The 17,376-nt window shown below is 46.0% G+C and overlaps 1 protein-coding gene and 1 long non-coding RNA gene across 7 annotated transcripts in view; both read left to right on the forward strand.

Annotated features, from left to right (window-relative positions):
- LOC135385524 (uncharacterized) overlaps positions 1-17,376 on the forward strand; it is a 123,750-nt gene that overhangs the window by 39,523 nt on the left and 66,851 nt on the right. For 3 of the 5 annotated variants that reach the window (XM_064614878.1, XM_064614881.1, XM_064614879.1), the window contains exons 14-18: positions 39-171; positions 1,750-1,829; positions 7,066-7,126; positions 10,564-10,731; positions 11,091-11,117. In XM_064614878.1, the coding sequence (XP_064470948.1) occupies positions 39-171; positions 1,750-1,829; positions 7,066-7,126; positions 10,564-10,731; positions 11,091-11,117 (469 nt within the window). The remainder of the gene's footprint in view (positions 1-38; positions 172-1,749; positions 1,830-7,065; positions 7,127-10,563; positions 10,732-11,090; positions 11,118-17,376) is intronic. The other 2 variants (XM_064614880.1, XM_064614882.1) reach the window with 1 other exon arrangement.
- LOC135385526 (uncharacterized) lies at positions 15,925-16,716 on the forward strand. 2 transcript variants are annotated; one of them, XR_010420441.1, is made up of 5 exons: positions 15,925-16,124; positions 16,257-16,292; positions 16,350-16,440; positions 16,501-16,574; positions 16,656-16,716. It is a non-coding gene; the product is annotated as an uncharacterized LOC135385526 (long non-coding RNA). The 2 variants fall into 2 exon arrangements; XR_010420440.1 differs by lacking the exon at positions 15,925-16,124 and having other exon boundaries at positions 16,151-16,292.

Consider the following 17,376-nt stretch of genomic DNA (forward strand, 5'->3'; position numbering starts at 1 on the left):
GGAGCCAATTACTGAAGCGGCATTATGAAATATCACAGCGCGGCGTACACGTCCCTGCCTGCATCTGCACTTTTGGTGTACATTGCATCACGTGTGATGGTGTACGCTGTTTCTGGTGAAGCCGCAGTATGTCGACCATACAACTTGGGACAACCGAGCTGGATGGACCACGTAAGTTAATTTGCAGTACGTATCGGGGCAACTGGTGCGGAACAGTGAATAACGTTTCTTGTAAAGCAGAAACATACGCATATATACAGGGCGTTTCACGAAAAATGAGCCTACGTTCTAGAAGAAATGATTCATCAAAGGCGGACTGCATAGTGCTACCAGTGTTTTTGTAATGAAGTGAAATTAATAATTATTTTTTTAATTATAAGGATTAGAACCAAAATGTCAATGAGAAAGTTGTAGTGGGCTATACAACGACACGAAACCCGTAGATTGCAATCTCGTACCTCTAAGGGATCTTTGCTTGGCAGCGTCTGAGACAAGTCCCGCGTCGTTTTTTTTTTTTTTTTTTTTGCAAACCCGAAAGTTAACCCCAAAGGCTAACTTTCGGGTTTGCAAAAAAAAAAAAAAAAAGAAACCGACGCGGGACTTGTCTCAGACGCGCTAGGAGTTCCTGCCAAGCCAAAATGTCAATCACAACTGCGACAACTCTTCGTTCGATAACTGGACGCTCGAGAGCGCTGTGATGGGGCGCTCCTCGCGGGTCTACGACAGTTCCCACGTCGGTAATTTGGACGTCCCCACGTTCGTAATTTGCAAACCCTAAAGTTAGCCTTTGGAGCCTGGAAAAAATGAATCCCTTAGAGGTACGAGGTTGCAATCTACGGGTTTCGTGTCGCTGTATTGCGCGCTGCAACTTTCTCATTTACATTTTGGCTCTAATCCTTATAATTCGAAAAACTAATTAATGTCCCGTAATTAATTAGTTCATTACACAACAAAAAATAGTTTGAGTATCCTCACACTACTACTGCATCAGCCATGCCTGTGTTGCACGCCCGATGGTGTTATCGTGAAAGACAATGAGATATTCATTCATTGATTCTCCTTAATTTATTATTGTTGTTGTACTTCTACATACAGAGCTGGCGTGTCCATTCTCACATGCAAACATGGACATAGTGGACCACAATAGAGGGACATTATATATTCCCTACCTCGCTTTCGACGAGGTCAAAATGCAAGGCTAAAGGTGCAGGTGCAGCTTTCACTATACGTGCTTGAGCTCAAGAAATGCTCTTTTTATATGTATTCGACAAAACAAAAATTCAAGTCTTGCGACATGACAGGTTTCTTCGTGAAGCTGTTCCCAGACTTGAAGAGTTTTATTTCACGCAATAACAGGCTATGGTAAGGCTATGCCGTCCGACTTTTTGGTGTGCAATGAACCTTTAAAACAAAACTTCGGCTCATTTTTCTGCGAAACAACCTGTATAATAGATTCGCTGTGCAGTACACGTAGGATAAGCTACCCGCGATAGCCGTTGTGATTGGATGGACACCAGCTCTTACGACGCGTTTCTGTAGCTCTCAGTTGTTGCCTAGTGTAGAAGGCTCTTGGTGTACATTTCATATTGCTACCTTGTTCCGGAGGTGTGGGTACTTTCACAACTTACTCCGCATGCTACCAACATTTTTCTTTAGCAAGAGAATAGCTTTTGGCGAGAACCAGAGTCAACGGGACTACCCATATATTTGCGTTCGTTCTTTGCTAAGCCGTTATTTTCTTCCTTTCAGCTGTTGACGCCGCCAAAACCCATAAAACCAACGAAAGCAGACAGCATAATTGAATTCGTTACATCTCCTAGAAACTTTCAGTAAGCACAATTTTATCTTGATTTTCGTGCGGGTAAAGCCCTTGCTGTGTATTAGGGTAATACACGTAGCGTCACTTGACATTCTTAGCACAATGTATATTATATAGCCTTATCTCTGCAACGCTGTCAAAATGGTTACTCGCAAACCTGGTTAATCGCTGCGCGAACAAAGCGAGGAAACGCACGATATGTACCTACATCTTCATGTATTAGAAGCATTTCTAATCTGTCTGGTATCAATGCATAGAATATGATTCTATAGCCGTGCTTCCTTTCTAATATTATCCAGTTGCTGCGGTGCAATTGGTAACATGTCCGCTTTTTTGTTGAATTAACTCGGTCATATGCTTCGTACATTTCGCCCGAGCAACCACCCAGTCCGTGATCCATTCCAGAATGAGCGTGCCGTTTTAGCTCGCTCCCTCTGCCTTTATTCACACACAGATAAAGATGAAGTAAAACGAAAAACAAAACGAAACCAGAAGTACCTCATAGTTTGCAACGTGTTAGTCAACACTTCCCCTTCGCACGTTGAACAAACTAATGTTATGTCTAACTGTATTCAATGAGTCACAATAGACCACATCCCTTAGAGCACATGATGTTCTGAGCGTTCTTCACGGGCTTAGTCATGTAGTCCGCGATCATCTGTTCCGTTGGTAAGTAGGTTATCACAAAAAAACCTTCTTCGATTTCATGTCGTGCAAAAAGGTACTTTAGTGCTATGTGCTTGGACTTTGGGTGATTAACAGGGTTTTCCATCAGCTTTATGGCAGCTTGGTTATCACTCTTAATTTCCAGTGGACGTCCGCCGTATTTCTGAAAATCCAGCTCCTCCATGAAAGCTTGCAGCCACTTCCCCTCCTTAAGGGCTTCGGTGATTCCGACGTATTCAGCTTCACAAGTGGATAGAGCCGCGGCTCGTTGTTTCACCGATCTCCAGCTGATTGCCCCTCTAGATAAAGTGTATACATATCCATGCCGCGAATGTCCAGTTGCCGATTCATTCCAGCTGGCGTCGGAGTATCCTATAACTGGTTCCCCGCATGCTTTGTAGGTTATTCCTCTTGTACTTGTTCCACGCAGGTAACGGAGGATTCTCTTTGCCATTTTCCAATGACCGAGATGAAAACAGTTGTTAAACTGACTCAGGTAATGAGTAGCGTAAGCAATGTCCGGGCGCGTACCCTGTACTAAGTACATCAAGTTTCCTACGAGGCTTGGAAAAGGTACATTCGGACGATCTTCCTCTTTTTCCGGAGCGCGATCGTACACCTGATCCTCGCTTTGATACTTTTCCATGGGTGTTGTTACCGCCTTACAGTCCTCCATGTGGTATCGCTGGAGAATTTCTTTCACATACTTCTCTTGGCAGATAGAGAGGTTCTTTTTGTGTTTGTCACGTGCTATCTCGATTCCTAGAATGTACCTGGGTTCACCTAGATCCTTGAGTGCGATCTTCTTTCCTAGCTCCATAATGGCCGTCCTCAGGTCCTTTTCGGTAGTGGCCATTAAGAGAATGTCGTCGACATAAACCCCCAAGATGATCCTCGTAGATGCCGTCTGCCGCACATAGACGCAGTTGTCGGACTCCAGTCTGGTGTACCCTTGGTTTCGGAGGATTGAATCGAGTGTTTTGTACCAAGTACGTCCGGCTTGTTTTAAACCATAAATTGCTTTTTTCAGGCGGCACACGGTTGAATGACATTCGGGGCTCCCCGGAGGTTGCTCCATATAGACTTCCTCACTGAGTTGTCCATGGAGATATGCAGTCTTGACATCGAGCTGTCTCATTTCCATCCCCTCTTCGTTTGCTAGAGCCAGCAAGGTCCTGAGACTTGTTAACTTGACTACAGGCGAGAAAGTTTCAAAATAGTCAACCCCATACACTTGCGACGTCCCCACGGCGACGAGCCTTGCCTTAAATTTGTCAACGTTTCCTGTTGGTCCTGTTTTTATGCGGTACACCCACTTTGATTTAACGACTTTCATTCCAGGTTCCCGAGGAACCAGCTCCCATGTGTTCATTTCACGGTGAGATCGTATTTCTTCTTCCATTGCCAATTCCCACTCTCGCCTTTGCGGTGAACAGACGACGTCCTCATAGCTGCGCGGTTCTGTGAGTTGTACGCCCGCATGGTTGCAATAACTCTTCTGGGTGGGATCCACCTGTAGACGATCCGGAGGCCTGTGAAGTCGTGTTGATCTGCGAGGGATTTGCTGTCCCACGTCTGCAAGTGGTACCGTTTCATGACTGGAATTCTGTGAAGATGTCTCACCGCTTTCACGATCAGAATTCTGCGAAGATGTCTCGCCACTGCTCGAGCTCTCCTGCTGTGATTCCTGAAACTCATCCGCATCTACGCGTGGTACGTCGTGGAGCAGTTCTTGATACTGATCCGTTTCTGATGACGATGAATCATTCATTTCCCGTGTGGGCACGTGTGGGTATTCAAGATCCATGTAAGAGTGAGTAGGGGCCTTTCCCCTATCTAGCAAGGTTGATCCTTGTTTGCCTTCCAGGAAGACCACGTCACGGCTGATGATGACCTTCGACAGAGCGGGGTCATAAAAGCGATATCCCTTGCGATCTTCAGCATACCCGACGAATATGACAGGTTTTCCTCTTTTGTCTAGCTTGGTACGATGTGAAGTCGAAGATGAAACGTACGCTAGGCAACCAAATGTCCTGAAGTATGAGACCGACAGGGTACGTCCTGTGAAGATCTCTTCCGGTATTCTCCAGTTGAGAAGTTTCTTACTCGAACGGTTTCTCACATAAGCGGCCGTGTTCAGTGCCTCCGCCCAGAAGGCAGTCGGAAGCTCTGATTCTGTGAGTAGCGATCTTGCAGTGTCGAGGAGAGTCCGGTTGGTGCGCTCTGCTACACCATTTTGCGCGGGTGAATAAGGAACAGTCTTCTCATGTACGATTCCTTTTCTGGTGAGAAAATTTTCCAGCTCCCTTCCAAGGAACTCTCCACCGTTGTCGGATCGTAATCTCTTCACAATCATACCCGTTTGCGTTTCCGCTTGATATATGAAGTTGATAATTGTCTCTCCTGCTTCCCATTTATGTTGCAGGAATCGTACCGAGACCCTTCTACTGCAGTCGTCAGTAATAGCCAGGACATAGTTACTACCTCCCAAGGATGGAACCGGGAACGGTCCACAGAGATCCACATGGATCAATTCCAGGGGTATCTCTCTTCGTTGCGCTTCCGATGTGTTGAACGATGTCCTCGTTTGTTTGCTTGCGATGCAATTCTCACAGGGTTTAGTCTCAGCACGTAGATGTTTCGGCAAACCTCGAACCAGACCTTGGTTACTCATGCGAGTCAAGGTACCGTAATTTAAATGACACATCCTACGATGCCAAAGGAGGGAGTCCGCTTTCGCTGAATTCACCGTAGCATTACTTGTGAATTGGGGGGAAGCTCGCAGTCTGTAGATGCCTCCTTTTCTTGACCCGGAAAAAACGAATCTGCTCCCTCGGTATGCAGTACAACTATCTCCCACGAACGTCAGCTTGATTCCATTCTCGGTCAGTTTGGAGACGGAGATGAGGTTGTCTGCCAGACCTGGAACGTAGAGCACATCCTTGGCCTTTAAGGTATGCGTACTGTGCTCTGTTCGCACCTTAAAAATGACACATCCGACTCCGCGAGCATCAATGACATTCCCGTCGGCCATAACGACCTGTCTTGGTTCTTTCTCACGAAAATCGGTGAAGAAATCCTGTTGTCCCGTCATGTGGTGGCTTGCTCCCGAGTCGATGGACCACGACCTAGTATAGCAGTTTTCTGGAGACGCACCTTGATTCCCGTGAAAGGCTGCAGTTGCACCAAAAGCAAATTCCTTGTGGTCGTTCTCATCTGAACATGTGTTAGCTGCAGATTTCGCGATCCTTGCTCGTGGTTTGTTCACGTGCGCGCGTCCTGTGTCGTGATGAGGTCTTGGCCCCGGCGTGTCCCTGTGACGCCTTGTATCCTTCTTCGTATAGCACTCCCGTGCCATGTGTCCTGCTCTTCCGCAATTAAAGCACCGGAAGGAGCGATGAAGCGAGTTCTGGGCCCAGAACTCGCTTCATATGTACTTTTGAACCGTGACTGAGTTGGGACGACTGCGACTACTCTACATCAGGATGACTTCCGAAGGTACAGCGAATGTTGGACCAAGTTACGTGGAAAAATTGGAAGGCAAGAATTATCCCATTTGGAGATTCAAGGTGGTTGCTCGGGCGAAATGTACGAAGCATATGACCGAGTTAATTCAACATTTTTTGTCCCAAGGTAACGTGTACGAGGCCGTAAAAGAAGCCGGCGATTTGGTAACATTGTTGAAATAGCTTAGACACGTTGTCTTTCGCGAGGAACTTTAGATACGGCATGGTGCGCTGGTATTTCAGCGCACGTTGACGTATCCACAAGTAGGCAAAATTACTCAACGAACGGGCAACTGTGGCATCGCTCGCAACCCATACGTTGGTTTCGGCGCAATATCACCGAACGCGGCCATGTCGCTTCCACACTGCTGTAATGGCGACCGGGTGACGTCAGGCAATTTAGCTGCTCTCTATAGGAGACTACCGTATTGGTTGCGGGGCATGCCAGTGGGAGCCGCCATGACGCCCCCACACCGCCGTATTTGATGCAGCGCATGTCACTGGGCGCGGCCATGACGCCCCCACACTGCTGTAATGGCGATCGGGTGACGTCAGGCAAGATGGCTGCTCTAACTGCGGTATATATTCAGGACTTCAAGCTTAGTGATCTCAAGCACGTGCTCGTTGGCGCGTAGCCATCGCGTGGCTATTCATTTCACTAATGCGAACTTACGCAAAACGGGCAGAAAACGAAATACTGGGGACGAAGGCTGATGAATCACGCGACGCTTTTGGTTCCGCCACATTGGTGACGTCAACAATGAAGTAAGGCGATGGAGTACATGCATCTAGACTTGACGTCACCTGACCGACCGCGTGGCTTGGTGCCCCCTGAGGGACTTTACCTAAAGAAAGGGCGTGTACCAGCAATGCAATATTATCCATAAGATGTTCTGGTGCGTGTATCCTTGAAAAAAAAAACACGTTAAGCAACCATGACCACCTAGATTTAAGCACCTTATTGTGCACTGCAATACAGTCGAAAGGAAGTTGCAAGAACAGATACGTTGTTACCACCGTAGCATTCATGCGATGACAGCCACACATCTTGATCCTGAATTCATTTCAATTTAGGCTTTGCAATAAAACATTCGGGTCCACCTTGGTGTCGGACGTCGACCTTCTGGAGAAAACGGTAATTATAAAAAATTGTCGATGGTGAATAGTTAACCTACCAGTCCCACTTACAATGAATAGCACCGGACCGAAGATTTCTGCTTTCTGTAGAAGCCAAGGGATGTAACTGCGTCATTTCCACGCAGCAATTCGTGCAAAGTAATACATATGTCAGTTTTATGCCCGTATCTGACATTAACATCGCATATAATCAGAGGTGGGCATCATAACGAGGGCAGATGGAGGACTTCCTCGCCCTCACCTCACGGCCATTGAGGTGAGGAAAGAAGAAATTTCCAGAAAAAAAAATTGTGGTGAAGAAGTGAGGAAAAATATTGAGGTGAGGTGAGGCATATTTTAGACAAATACTAACGTGAGGAAATTTCCCAGAGGAAACCTTGAGGTACGGAGGAACCTCTGGTGGCAAAAATAGAAAAGATTATTAGATAATGAAAACTATTAACTTTTGAATTAATACAAATAAGCTGAACCCCCAATAGAAGAAACGAACTGGCCATGGGGTATTCAGAATTGGGACAGGACATCGAGAAACTTTTTTCTTGCGCTTGACGGCTTTTTTAAAGAGAAGCTGTTCTTGTATACATAGTGTGTGCTTGATTTCCACAAGTAAGACTAACAACTTCTTTCTTGTAATTACCAAAGTTAATTACAGTATATTTATACAGGAAGATTTGAGCTGCTGATTGCTTTCATAATGTCCCCCCTACGCTTTTAAAACAGAACATTAGTGCATGACGCGCGGGGACCGTACGCCCGTTTGTGACAGTTATGCGGTTACGTTACGTCATGAGTGATGTCGCGAACCAGCCGCGGCTCGAGTACGCAGTAGTTCGAAGAAAATTTTCAAATAGTTAGTCGAAAAATTCGAAGTGGATAAACACGTTTGCGCATGTGTAAGGCTGTTTTTGACAAACCGCATAGACGGACCCCCAATGTTTTTTTTTTTTTTAAGAAAACTGTTTAGATAATCTCGGCATGCATTCCCTAAACATACCAGCATGTTGTAATCACATCAATCGTATTGCGCTTGTATCATGATCTATGACTATGATCATGATCCATTTGTGACTGAACATGTCCGCTGCTATGTGACTGAACATGTCCGGAACAATCTCTCGTTAACGTGGTCGTGATGGAACTCAGTCGAGTTCAGATGACACAGGTATTATTTCACTCGATTCCTATTCCATTTCTATCAAACTACCCACGTAGGAGGAACAGTGCTTTGTGTTTTCACCCAATCGTTGTTGCAGTACAGGTTGTTTTCGATTGCTCACTGTACTATCCCAGTTCCTAAGATCTGAAGGGAATGGCATTTAGAAAGACACAGAACAGTGCTTCACCTCCTACACGGACCGTAAAAGGCATAACACCGTAAATCACTGCACCTGTTCAACATGGCCGCCATGGAACCGGTAGACCTACTGCTACACTGTACTGTACACTCTTAAAAATGAACTTCACCGCATAGCACACTCTTAGCCAACCATAACCTCGAATGATATCGTTATCTGCCCTGAGTTGTGGAAAACGGGAGGCGTACGCCGTTTTTGTGACAATTATGAACAGCATGTGTGTCACAAAAAGGCGTACGCCTCCCGTTTCCAACAAATCAGGGCAGATAACGATATCATTCGAGGTTATAGTTGGCTAGGAGCGTGCTATGCGGTGAAGTTCATTTTTAAGAGTGTACTACTGCAGATGTTGGATGTTTCGCATGGGTCAAGTTCGTCGAGTTCAGACAGCTTAAGCAGTAGCAGTAATTGCACCTAGCTTTATGCTGAGACAGATTTTTTTTGTCCACGCTTCGTCCGAAAATGGAGAAGTATAGGTCGTGGACAGTGTTTCGCGCTACTCGGACGATGAGGTATAATGTGGTTCGTGGTTATGAATGTGGGTTGTGAATGTGGATTCTGGCATGGTCATGTATTTTATGTTTAAAATGGTTATTAAAGTAGTTGTCCTGCGACTCCATCTTGTACATCGGTTGCATGAGTCCTCCCGCAGCCGGTGTTGCCAGCGCGGCGCATTTCGTATTTTTGGTCGACACTGCTACTACCTAGCGTGATCTGCTGGGCGGATCAGTGTAAGCAGCACTGGCGCGGTTTTCCTGCACAGGCCCTAAACCGGCGCACTACACAGGCCTGCACTTGAACGACCAGCTGAATTAGCTGTTGCAAGTTTTCCACACATTCTACTGTGAACTCCCTGTCCAAGAGCTGTCGGTGTTGCGCGCGTGCGGGCGCCATGTTGGTGCGAAACCATAACCTATCGCAAACGTCACAAACATGTCCGAACTCTTTCTTCAGCAACTTCCGCAAGCAAGCTCCGCATCGCCCAGTGCAAGCTCTAACGGCCGCGCACTTGTTTCAGGTGCACACGTCTGGGACTGTTTACGTCTCTTGGCCTTGGCCTCGCATTCCCTAACTTTCGGGTCTTCTCGCCTTCGTCTCATCGCAGTCGTTTGCATTCCCTCACTGCTAGGTCATGTAGTCAAAGCGCCTCTGGTTGCTTGTCCTCTCGGTGTGCTGTATGGTTTGCGTTACAGCGGCGTGCCGAGCCCTCCACCGCCGTACGCACCCTTCGTGGCCGCCACATAGCGTGTGATACTGGCGGCGCCTGTACTTGTACCCCGCACGACTGCCTTTTTCGGGAAGGGCACAACTTTTGTCAACGACGCAGCGTGGCTCCCTGACTTTTTTTAATGTGCTCTCCGATTTGTTCGGAAGAGCTCAGTGGCGGAGAACCAATGGCGTGCCGACTAAGCAGTCAGAAACTACGCCGTCCTTGACACACAAGTTCCCTTATATAGCTGTCGCTGTAAAACTATTCCAAAAAAATCTGAGGTGAGGAGGAACTCCTGCTGGCAAAAATTGACGTGAAGGCAAAGATCGTGAGGTTCATTTGCCCACCTCTGCATATAATATTGTATTACGTATATAAATAATGTCATTTAAATTAATAACGTAATTGCTATTTCATGCTTCAGAATGCTACTCTTCACCTGCGTCACTCGGCGAGCAACATTTCGGAACTTTAGAGCTTGCTTCCAGCAGTAATGATGCGAAAAGTAAACGAATAATACTAGCGATGAAACAGAACCATGCCTTCGACAAAGTGAAATGGTGCCTTGCTCTTATGGGTAGGCGGAAGACGAAACGCATGGTCAGCAGTCTTGAGTCTCTATTTAACTTGCAAAGTGAGGAGTACCAAAAGGCTGCAGTCACAGTAGTATGCAGTCCTGGAGTAACCGGACGTTATCAGGTTGATCCGACACACTGAGTGTCCTGTACCATGGCCACATACTACGCACTGACTTTGGGTATGCTTCTGCCTCGTAACTGACAACCAAATAAAAGGAGGATAGATACCAGATTTTTCAGTAATGGCAATAGAAAACCTTTGCTTTCTCTCATAAGATGTGAACTGTTACAGGAGTCTGACTTCCTTCGTGACGTTCTTCTGCAAAACCTGACCATCACTGGGTTCTCCCACAATCAGAATGTGTTGCAGGCGTTGTACGGCGCCATTACTACGCTTAACGTGACCCTTCGAGATGTGACGGAGACTGCCGTCCCAGCTGAACGAATTGCTCTGGATTACGTAAGTTGCCTATTTATGAACCGATGTGACAGTATCGTAGGCTGTAAGTGAATTGGTGTGGAAAATTGCCAATATGTGCTGCTGCATTGCACAAAGACCACTGAGGTATGTTATCAATGAAAGTAACAGTTAGCGAAAATCCTCCAGAAGAAGTCAGTGGTGCAGCCTGTAGATACGGTGACTGTAACGAGTACTAGAACTAACCGAAACTAAAAACTTGTTACGCTACTTCCGCGTCACATACCGAGTACAGCGTGACAAACGTCAAAGGCAAAAAAAAATTCGGTAGGACTATCGAGATTTAGAGATTTAATCCATAGTGGCAATTTAATGCACTTTTTATACTTATATCTTTTTAGAACACAAGCAAGAAGATACGAGTAAGTGTAAGTGTTTGGGCATTAATTCTCCAAGTACGTAGAAGTTCAAATGCTGTGAACGGCAGCTGTGTTTGCTATTACTCATATTCGATCACGGTAGTTAATACGGAAGCTTATAGGGCAACTGTTGATCGCTGCTAGCGATGTCAAGTGTCAGTGTGGTAGGCAGACTTCGCAACAATACAAAACAAAAACAAACTTCTTATAGGACAAAACCAACCCTTTGATACCTACCACAGTCTCGTGTTCATTAATGTGCGCGAGTAATTAATCCGTTTTTGGTGAAAATGACAAACCGAAACCGTTATGGAGAATGACGTCATGCTCTCCTATGACTTGTGGAAAGCAGGAGTCGAACGCGTGTGACACTTGTGGGGCATCTAGGTTAATTATCAGAAATAGGCGTACGCGCGCGCTTTAACAAATCAGAAGTGAAAAATTCCTCGTAGTATTTGCCGCACTGCCAAACGCTTCCAAAATGCGATAGCATCCCAAGCAGCACGACATATTGGCCCAAGATGTTGTGCTGCTTGGGATTGCAGCAGATGAAGGACGGCGCCTACGCTGTGACCGTAACTGGATTTGCGTCTGTCGAAACCACGACCATCTCTATAATACACGACCATAACACTCGCCCGTTCGCCTATCCATCCGCGCCTCGAGGAGCGGAAGTGCCGTATTTACGCGCGGAGCGCCCGCCAGGGGCGCCACTTGCGGGACCCAGAAGAGCGCCTGTTGTAGCTCAGCTGTGTGCAATATGAGTGGTCCTTGTGGTTAATTCTTCGTGCGTACATGTTTGTGTATTGTCGCAGGTTCTCTGTTGATGTAGAGCTAAGAGTTCTGATTCATGTAGAGCTAAGAGTTCTGAAACTACATACTCAGAAATAGGCTGTGCTCTGAAGCGTAGGTGGCATGTAAAACTGTGAAACTCGCGCACTATGTGCCGTACATCGTACACATAAACTTGGCAGCAGCACCTTGTGTGTTGGGCCAGTTATCATGCGTTTATGATTGTCAGACGCAAGCGCGTTCAGACTTTACGTTTCACGTGAGAGGCGTTTCGTGTTAACATACAGAGAATGGGTGAATGCGACCGTAAGAAGAAACTGTTCCTGGCAAAGAGATGACTAACACATGTTACGACGTCCAACAGAATTTGTTGTATAAGCAAGCACTTCAGTTTTAAATCAGCAGTTGCTTGTTTTGTTTTCTTACTTATTGGTCCCTTTTTATTTTACTTTTACACTTTTTTTTTTATTCTTTTGTGGTTTGCCATTACAATGCTCTGCTAACCTTTATTATGCTGTTCGGATAGAAGCCACTCTGAGAATTTTTCTTGATGGTGGCTTTTCTGCGACGCTACCTTTTGGTGTCTTTTTGTGTTCGTTTTGCACTACTGGGAGATGCAAGGCTGTGTAAAATTCGTGATCACTAAACGTAGGTACCGTAGCCGCGGTGCCACGTCTGAGAATTTTGCGCTTTGCGCCGATGCTAAAGTCTTCGGCCCTGAAATGCCGAGAACACGCAGAGTTCGAGCTAGCATACAGGCGAAAAACGATTTTAGATGGAAAGTTTTTCGCTGTTGTTGCAGACAATGGTCGCGGCTGATTACTTTGTTATACGAAGCACCTTCATCAAATTTAATGCAAGCCTTTGCTTATCGGCACCAGTGAAGATGCTGTTCTCCTTTGCGAATCTGATTGTACGGCCGAACACAAGAATCCTAAGTGATGCAGTGAAAAACTTCTAATATTAAAATTACCGTGATAATCTAACAAATAAATGCTATTTTTCCTTGCTGACTTGTTATGTTCATCGTTATTTCTGTAATTCCAGATGACATCTTCATCACAGTATTTATGGTACCAGTAACGGCATTTAAATACTGTATATTTTATATTTAAATACTCCTATCGAAAAGTATTTATGAAGAGTATTTAAACACCCCTTTCAACAAAGTATTTTGTACTTATATTTAAATACTCAAAAAATGCATTTATGTCCACCCCTGGTCGGAGGCCACGGTTCATTATTCGTTTTTTTCTGAGAGAGATGCGTAAAAGGTACTCAGCTATATTAGATGAAACTATTTATCGTACACACTGCCATCCAAAAAGTGCACCCTATATGAAATGAAACAATCGCAATTCGCAATGAAGTTACTTGTGTCAAGACGCCGCGATATATTTAGAGCCACTTCTCCCGTAAGACAGCATTTGAGCGCGAAACTCGTGGAATGACATACTTCCCAGTAAACCACCGATGTCCCATGGACGTCCTGAAAAGATCCCGAAGTCCTGATCCGCGAAAAATGTCCCAATGATGTAAATAAGACGTCATTCGAAACGTCCTAGCGTTGTCTAGCCAGGATGTATTTTAATGATATCGCTGGGACTTCGAAATGGCGTCCCGATCGGATGTTGATTTAGAAGTAGAATACAAACATACTTTCGATGCTCATTATATTTTTGTATCCTTATGATAACGTTCAACAGCGTGCAGCAAGAAACTAAAACAGTGACACTAATTTTTATCCGTGTTACCGAAGTGGCAACACACAAAAATTATTCATCTGAATTTACAAAGAAACTCCCGACATGGTCCGAGCTTAGCAGATGTACCACAGTATTTGCTTCTGTTTCCTTTTACTGTAGTGCTAATAAAGGTAGTTGGGAAGGCCGAGAAGACCTCGATATCTCTTGCAATATCTCCATGTAGAACGGAACACACACAACTACATCTCCAGATGTGCTTCCCTGCCGAAACGAGAAGACATAACATCATTGAATTGTCGCCACAATTCCAACGAGATCGAAAGACAAATCAGACAGTCAATTCGTTCATTATGTAGCCGTCAGGTACAAGTTCCTCACTGACAGAATCAGGGTTTTTGAAGAGATCCTATACCTTCGCGACATCATGTTCCACTATGTTGTGTGGCGAAGACCGTACCCACGGAATAAAGAAGCAATTCAATGAATTGGCTTAATGGATAAAAATGCTAAACGCTGATTTCCACTTGATTTAATGTAATCCAACATGTTTTGTACACACTGCACCAGTTCAAAGAATGCGAAACCAATTGAAGGAATTGGCCTAGAGTATCAATAAAACAACAACTTTATTTCTAAGGTTAATAATGAGGAGTTTCGTCGCTAGCGTGGATACCCGAGCCCACTGGCATAAAATGCGATGAAATGTGCCCCTTCACCATAAGGATCGAAGTCCTGACGTGTCTAAAAAGACCAAAAAAGCTCTCATCACAGAGTGTTGATGGGCTGGATTTCACCAGGGGCCAAGCAATTTTCATAGAGATAGAAAGGGTGAAATTCCAACTGACTAAGGATCTGAGAGAGCGCGGTTCGGGAAGGTTGGTAGCATGGACAAATAAGAAGAATGTGCCCAGGTCCCCTACGGCACCGTAGTGACATCATCGGTCAGAATAGATCAGATATGCATAGAGATTCCAACTGAGCACTGCACATGCCACTTGAGGTGGCGGTTGATACCGCGGCGTCTTTTAGCCATCCAGTGATGGTTTAACCCCATCAGAGTGACATCGCGGTGTTTCGCGATGGGTTCCCGTGTCTAATATCTTGGCCTGCAGCGGCGATATCGGGATGCTGTTTCTTGTGACGAATTTCCCTTCCATCCCCCTACGCGTGCACCTTGCGGCTTGTGAGAAATCCTGGCGGTTATCCAGATATTTGAAAATTCTAGGCAACCGTCGGTGCTTCTGACACCTTCAAAGTCTTGTAAATCCCGCCCGGACTGTGGGATCGAGACCAAAATTCAGGTCCGAACGGGCCTGGATTAGCTGTGTGATCGCGCAAATCACACAGGAACTGATCTGTAGTGGTTTCGAACTCGTAGGCGGAGACGCGTTAGTAAAATTCGTTTTTCCGAACTTCAGTGCCCTTGTTGGAAAGAAGTTCGCCTCGGACAGGGTTCATACTTGGAGAACCCACTGTTCTCGACGCGGAGCACGTGATAAAATTCACCGCGTCTCTCTAAATTTAGCAGTTCTCGTGTTAGAGGATTCCGCGTTCACACTCCTCCCAATACATGGGACCAGCGGCTTCCCCGCCCCCCCCCCCCAAAAAAAGCCTTCCCGTTGCTGCCACATGGTCATGTTTGCCTTCGTTATGAAGGTCTCAATGTGCTCTTTCCAACAGCGTTTGTCCCGCAGGCGCGCGATGTTCCGTTCTCCCGATATCGGCTTAAGAGCATGACGAGCTGCGAGGCTGGCTAGAGCCACCCTGAAACGCTTCCCACTTTTCGATGTCGTAAGTCGATTAATCGATGTCCGATTTAGTCGAAATTCTGTGTGCGCGTGCTCTGTTCCCTGCTCTACAACTTTCCAATTGAGACCAGCCGTCGATTTCCAGTGGTTAAGACGTCATTCTCGAAATTCCTAACACCGACCACCGTTCACCGATTTTTGTCCCTGTCTTCAGGCTTGAAGCCCACGGCGGATCCGACTTCCTTTTAATGGGCACACGCACTCGACATGGGAAATGCGTAGAAACTTGCCGCATCTTTCTATCCCTCTCGGTTCTCGAGTTAGAACACCGTGGCAACGGCGGTTCTCTGATACATGGGCCTGGGGCATTTTTTTCGATATCGGGTTCTTGCTGGCGTAGGAAGGTGATTGAGATGTGTTTTTGAAGAGGAAAACGTCCTCTTTCCGATAGCGTTGGTCCCGTCTTCGCGCGACTTTCCGTTCCCTTGCTACATTCCGAGGAGCGCCTGGGCGCTGGGGCATGGCGCATGGCCTGGCGGGCAGGTGGCCTTCCTGCCGTTTCTGCGCTGCGGGCGGCGTCCATTTCGCTAGCAAGCTTCGTTGCGTTCGCACGCCTTTTTCTGGCTCCCGTTGTCTCGCGTTCCGTCGTTGCTCTGGTGCCCTGGACTGCTGTGAATGTGTTTTTATGCCCTACTAGTGTTGCCTGGGGTGCTTTTATGTGTGCATCCTGGAAGATAGGTCCAGAAGCCTTGCGATTTCTTAGATTAAAGGTTAGTTCTATGTTTGTACATTTCGTGCAACTTTTGTTTGGTATCATTCCTAGCGTGTGGGTTCTATTACTTTATGCTAGCAGTGTGATTATTACCCTTTTGATTCCTATTACCCTATGCTTTATCTTTCAGCTAAGTGTACTCGTGACCCTACCAGCACTTTTCAAGGTGAAGATGCAACATCGTCAGTGGCCCCGTTACTAATGTCTAATCTATGAATTTCAGATACTTTCGACGTATTCATTGCGGTGAACAACGCGGTTGGGACAGTACACTCACGACGTGGGAAGGTCACAGAAATGTTGAAAGACATCAGGTAAGTTACGCTAAAGTGCGTTTCAGACCTCTTCAGTGACTTGTGTTTACTGCGAAACAGATTGGGCATACGCTTCACCCGTGCAACTTCGTCATGTGCTCCACGGCAGCACAAGCCTTTACGGCTGTGCCACTGTATGTAAAAAATGCTGAGTGATATTAATAAAGAATTTGCAGGGAAGTACAATGTGTCGCACCTTGTTGACTCTTTTACAGATGTGTGGAAACGTCGTAGCGGATGAATGTGAATTATGGATCTCCAAGTGGCGTCGCCCGCGTGATTTTCCAGATTTTACCCGTTTTGAAGGTACGTAGTGAATGTGCGAGGCATTCACGTTCCTACTACGTGGTTATCCATGCGTTTCCCGTCTTCGCAGGCAATAGGGCTGTTGATAGGGAGAATGCTAGGCTACTGCAGACTGCAACCATAGGCGCTGTGTCTAAAGGTATGCGTATACGTCGATGCGTACTTCACAGTGACATTTTGCTGTAGTAGCAGTGTTTTTGAAATTACATTTCTTGCAGGTTAAGCTCTCATGAAGCGACAGGGAAGGGAGTCCGTGGCGAAAAGTGAATATAGCCGAAGTTGGATAGCGTTAATTTTTGCGCACGAAAGGCAAGCTGGACACATCGCAAATCTCCAGTTGTACGAAACACAGTGCAGCATGGTCGTCGGTTATGCCAGTGCTTCAACATATGTTTCAGCGTCGCACTTCGGACATTGCGGGCATATACCTTTAAGTTTTTCCCCTTGTGGACCGATGCTGTGTGTGTTCATGGACATCATGTTTTCAAAGACATGTAAGTTCTCAATAATAATGCGAAAAAAATGCTGGTCATGTTACGCTGTGATATAATACCTGGTGAGGTAATACGATGCTATGACGCTCAGTTTCATACGAAATAAAGTGTTCGATCTAATGTTGCTTGTTTGTGC

The sequence above is a fragment of the Ornithodoros turicata genome, chromosome 2 (assembly GCF_037126465.1).
Source record: "Ornithodoros turicata isolate Travis chromosome 2, ASM3712646v1, whole genome shotgun sequence".
Lineage (NCBI taxonomy): Eukaryota > Metazoa > Arthropoda > Arachnida > Ixodida > Argasidae > Ornithodoros > Ornithodoros turicata.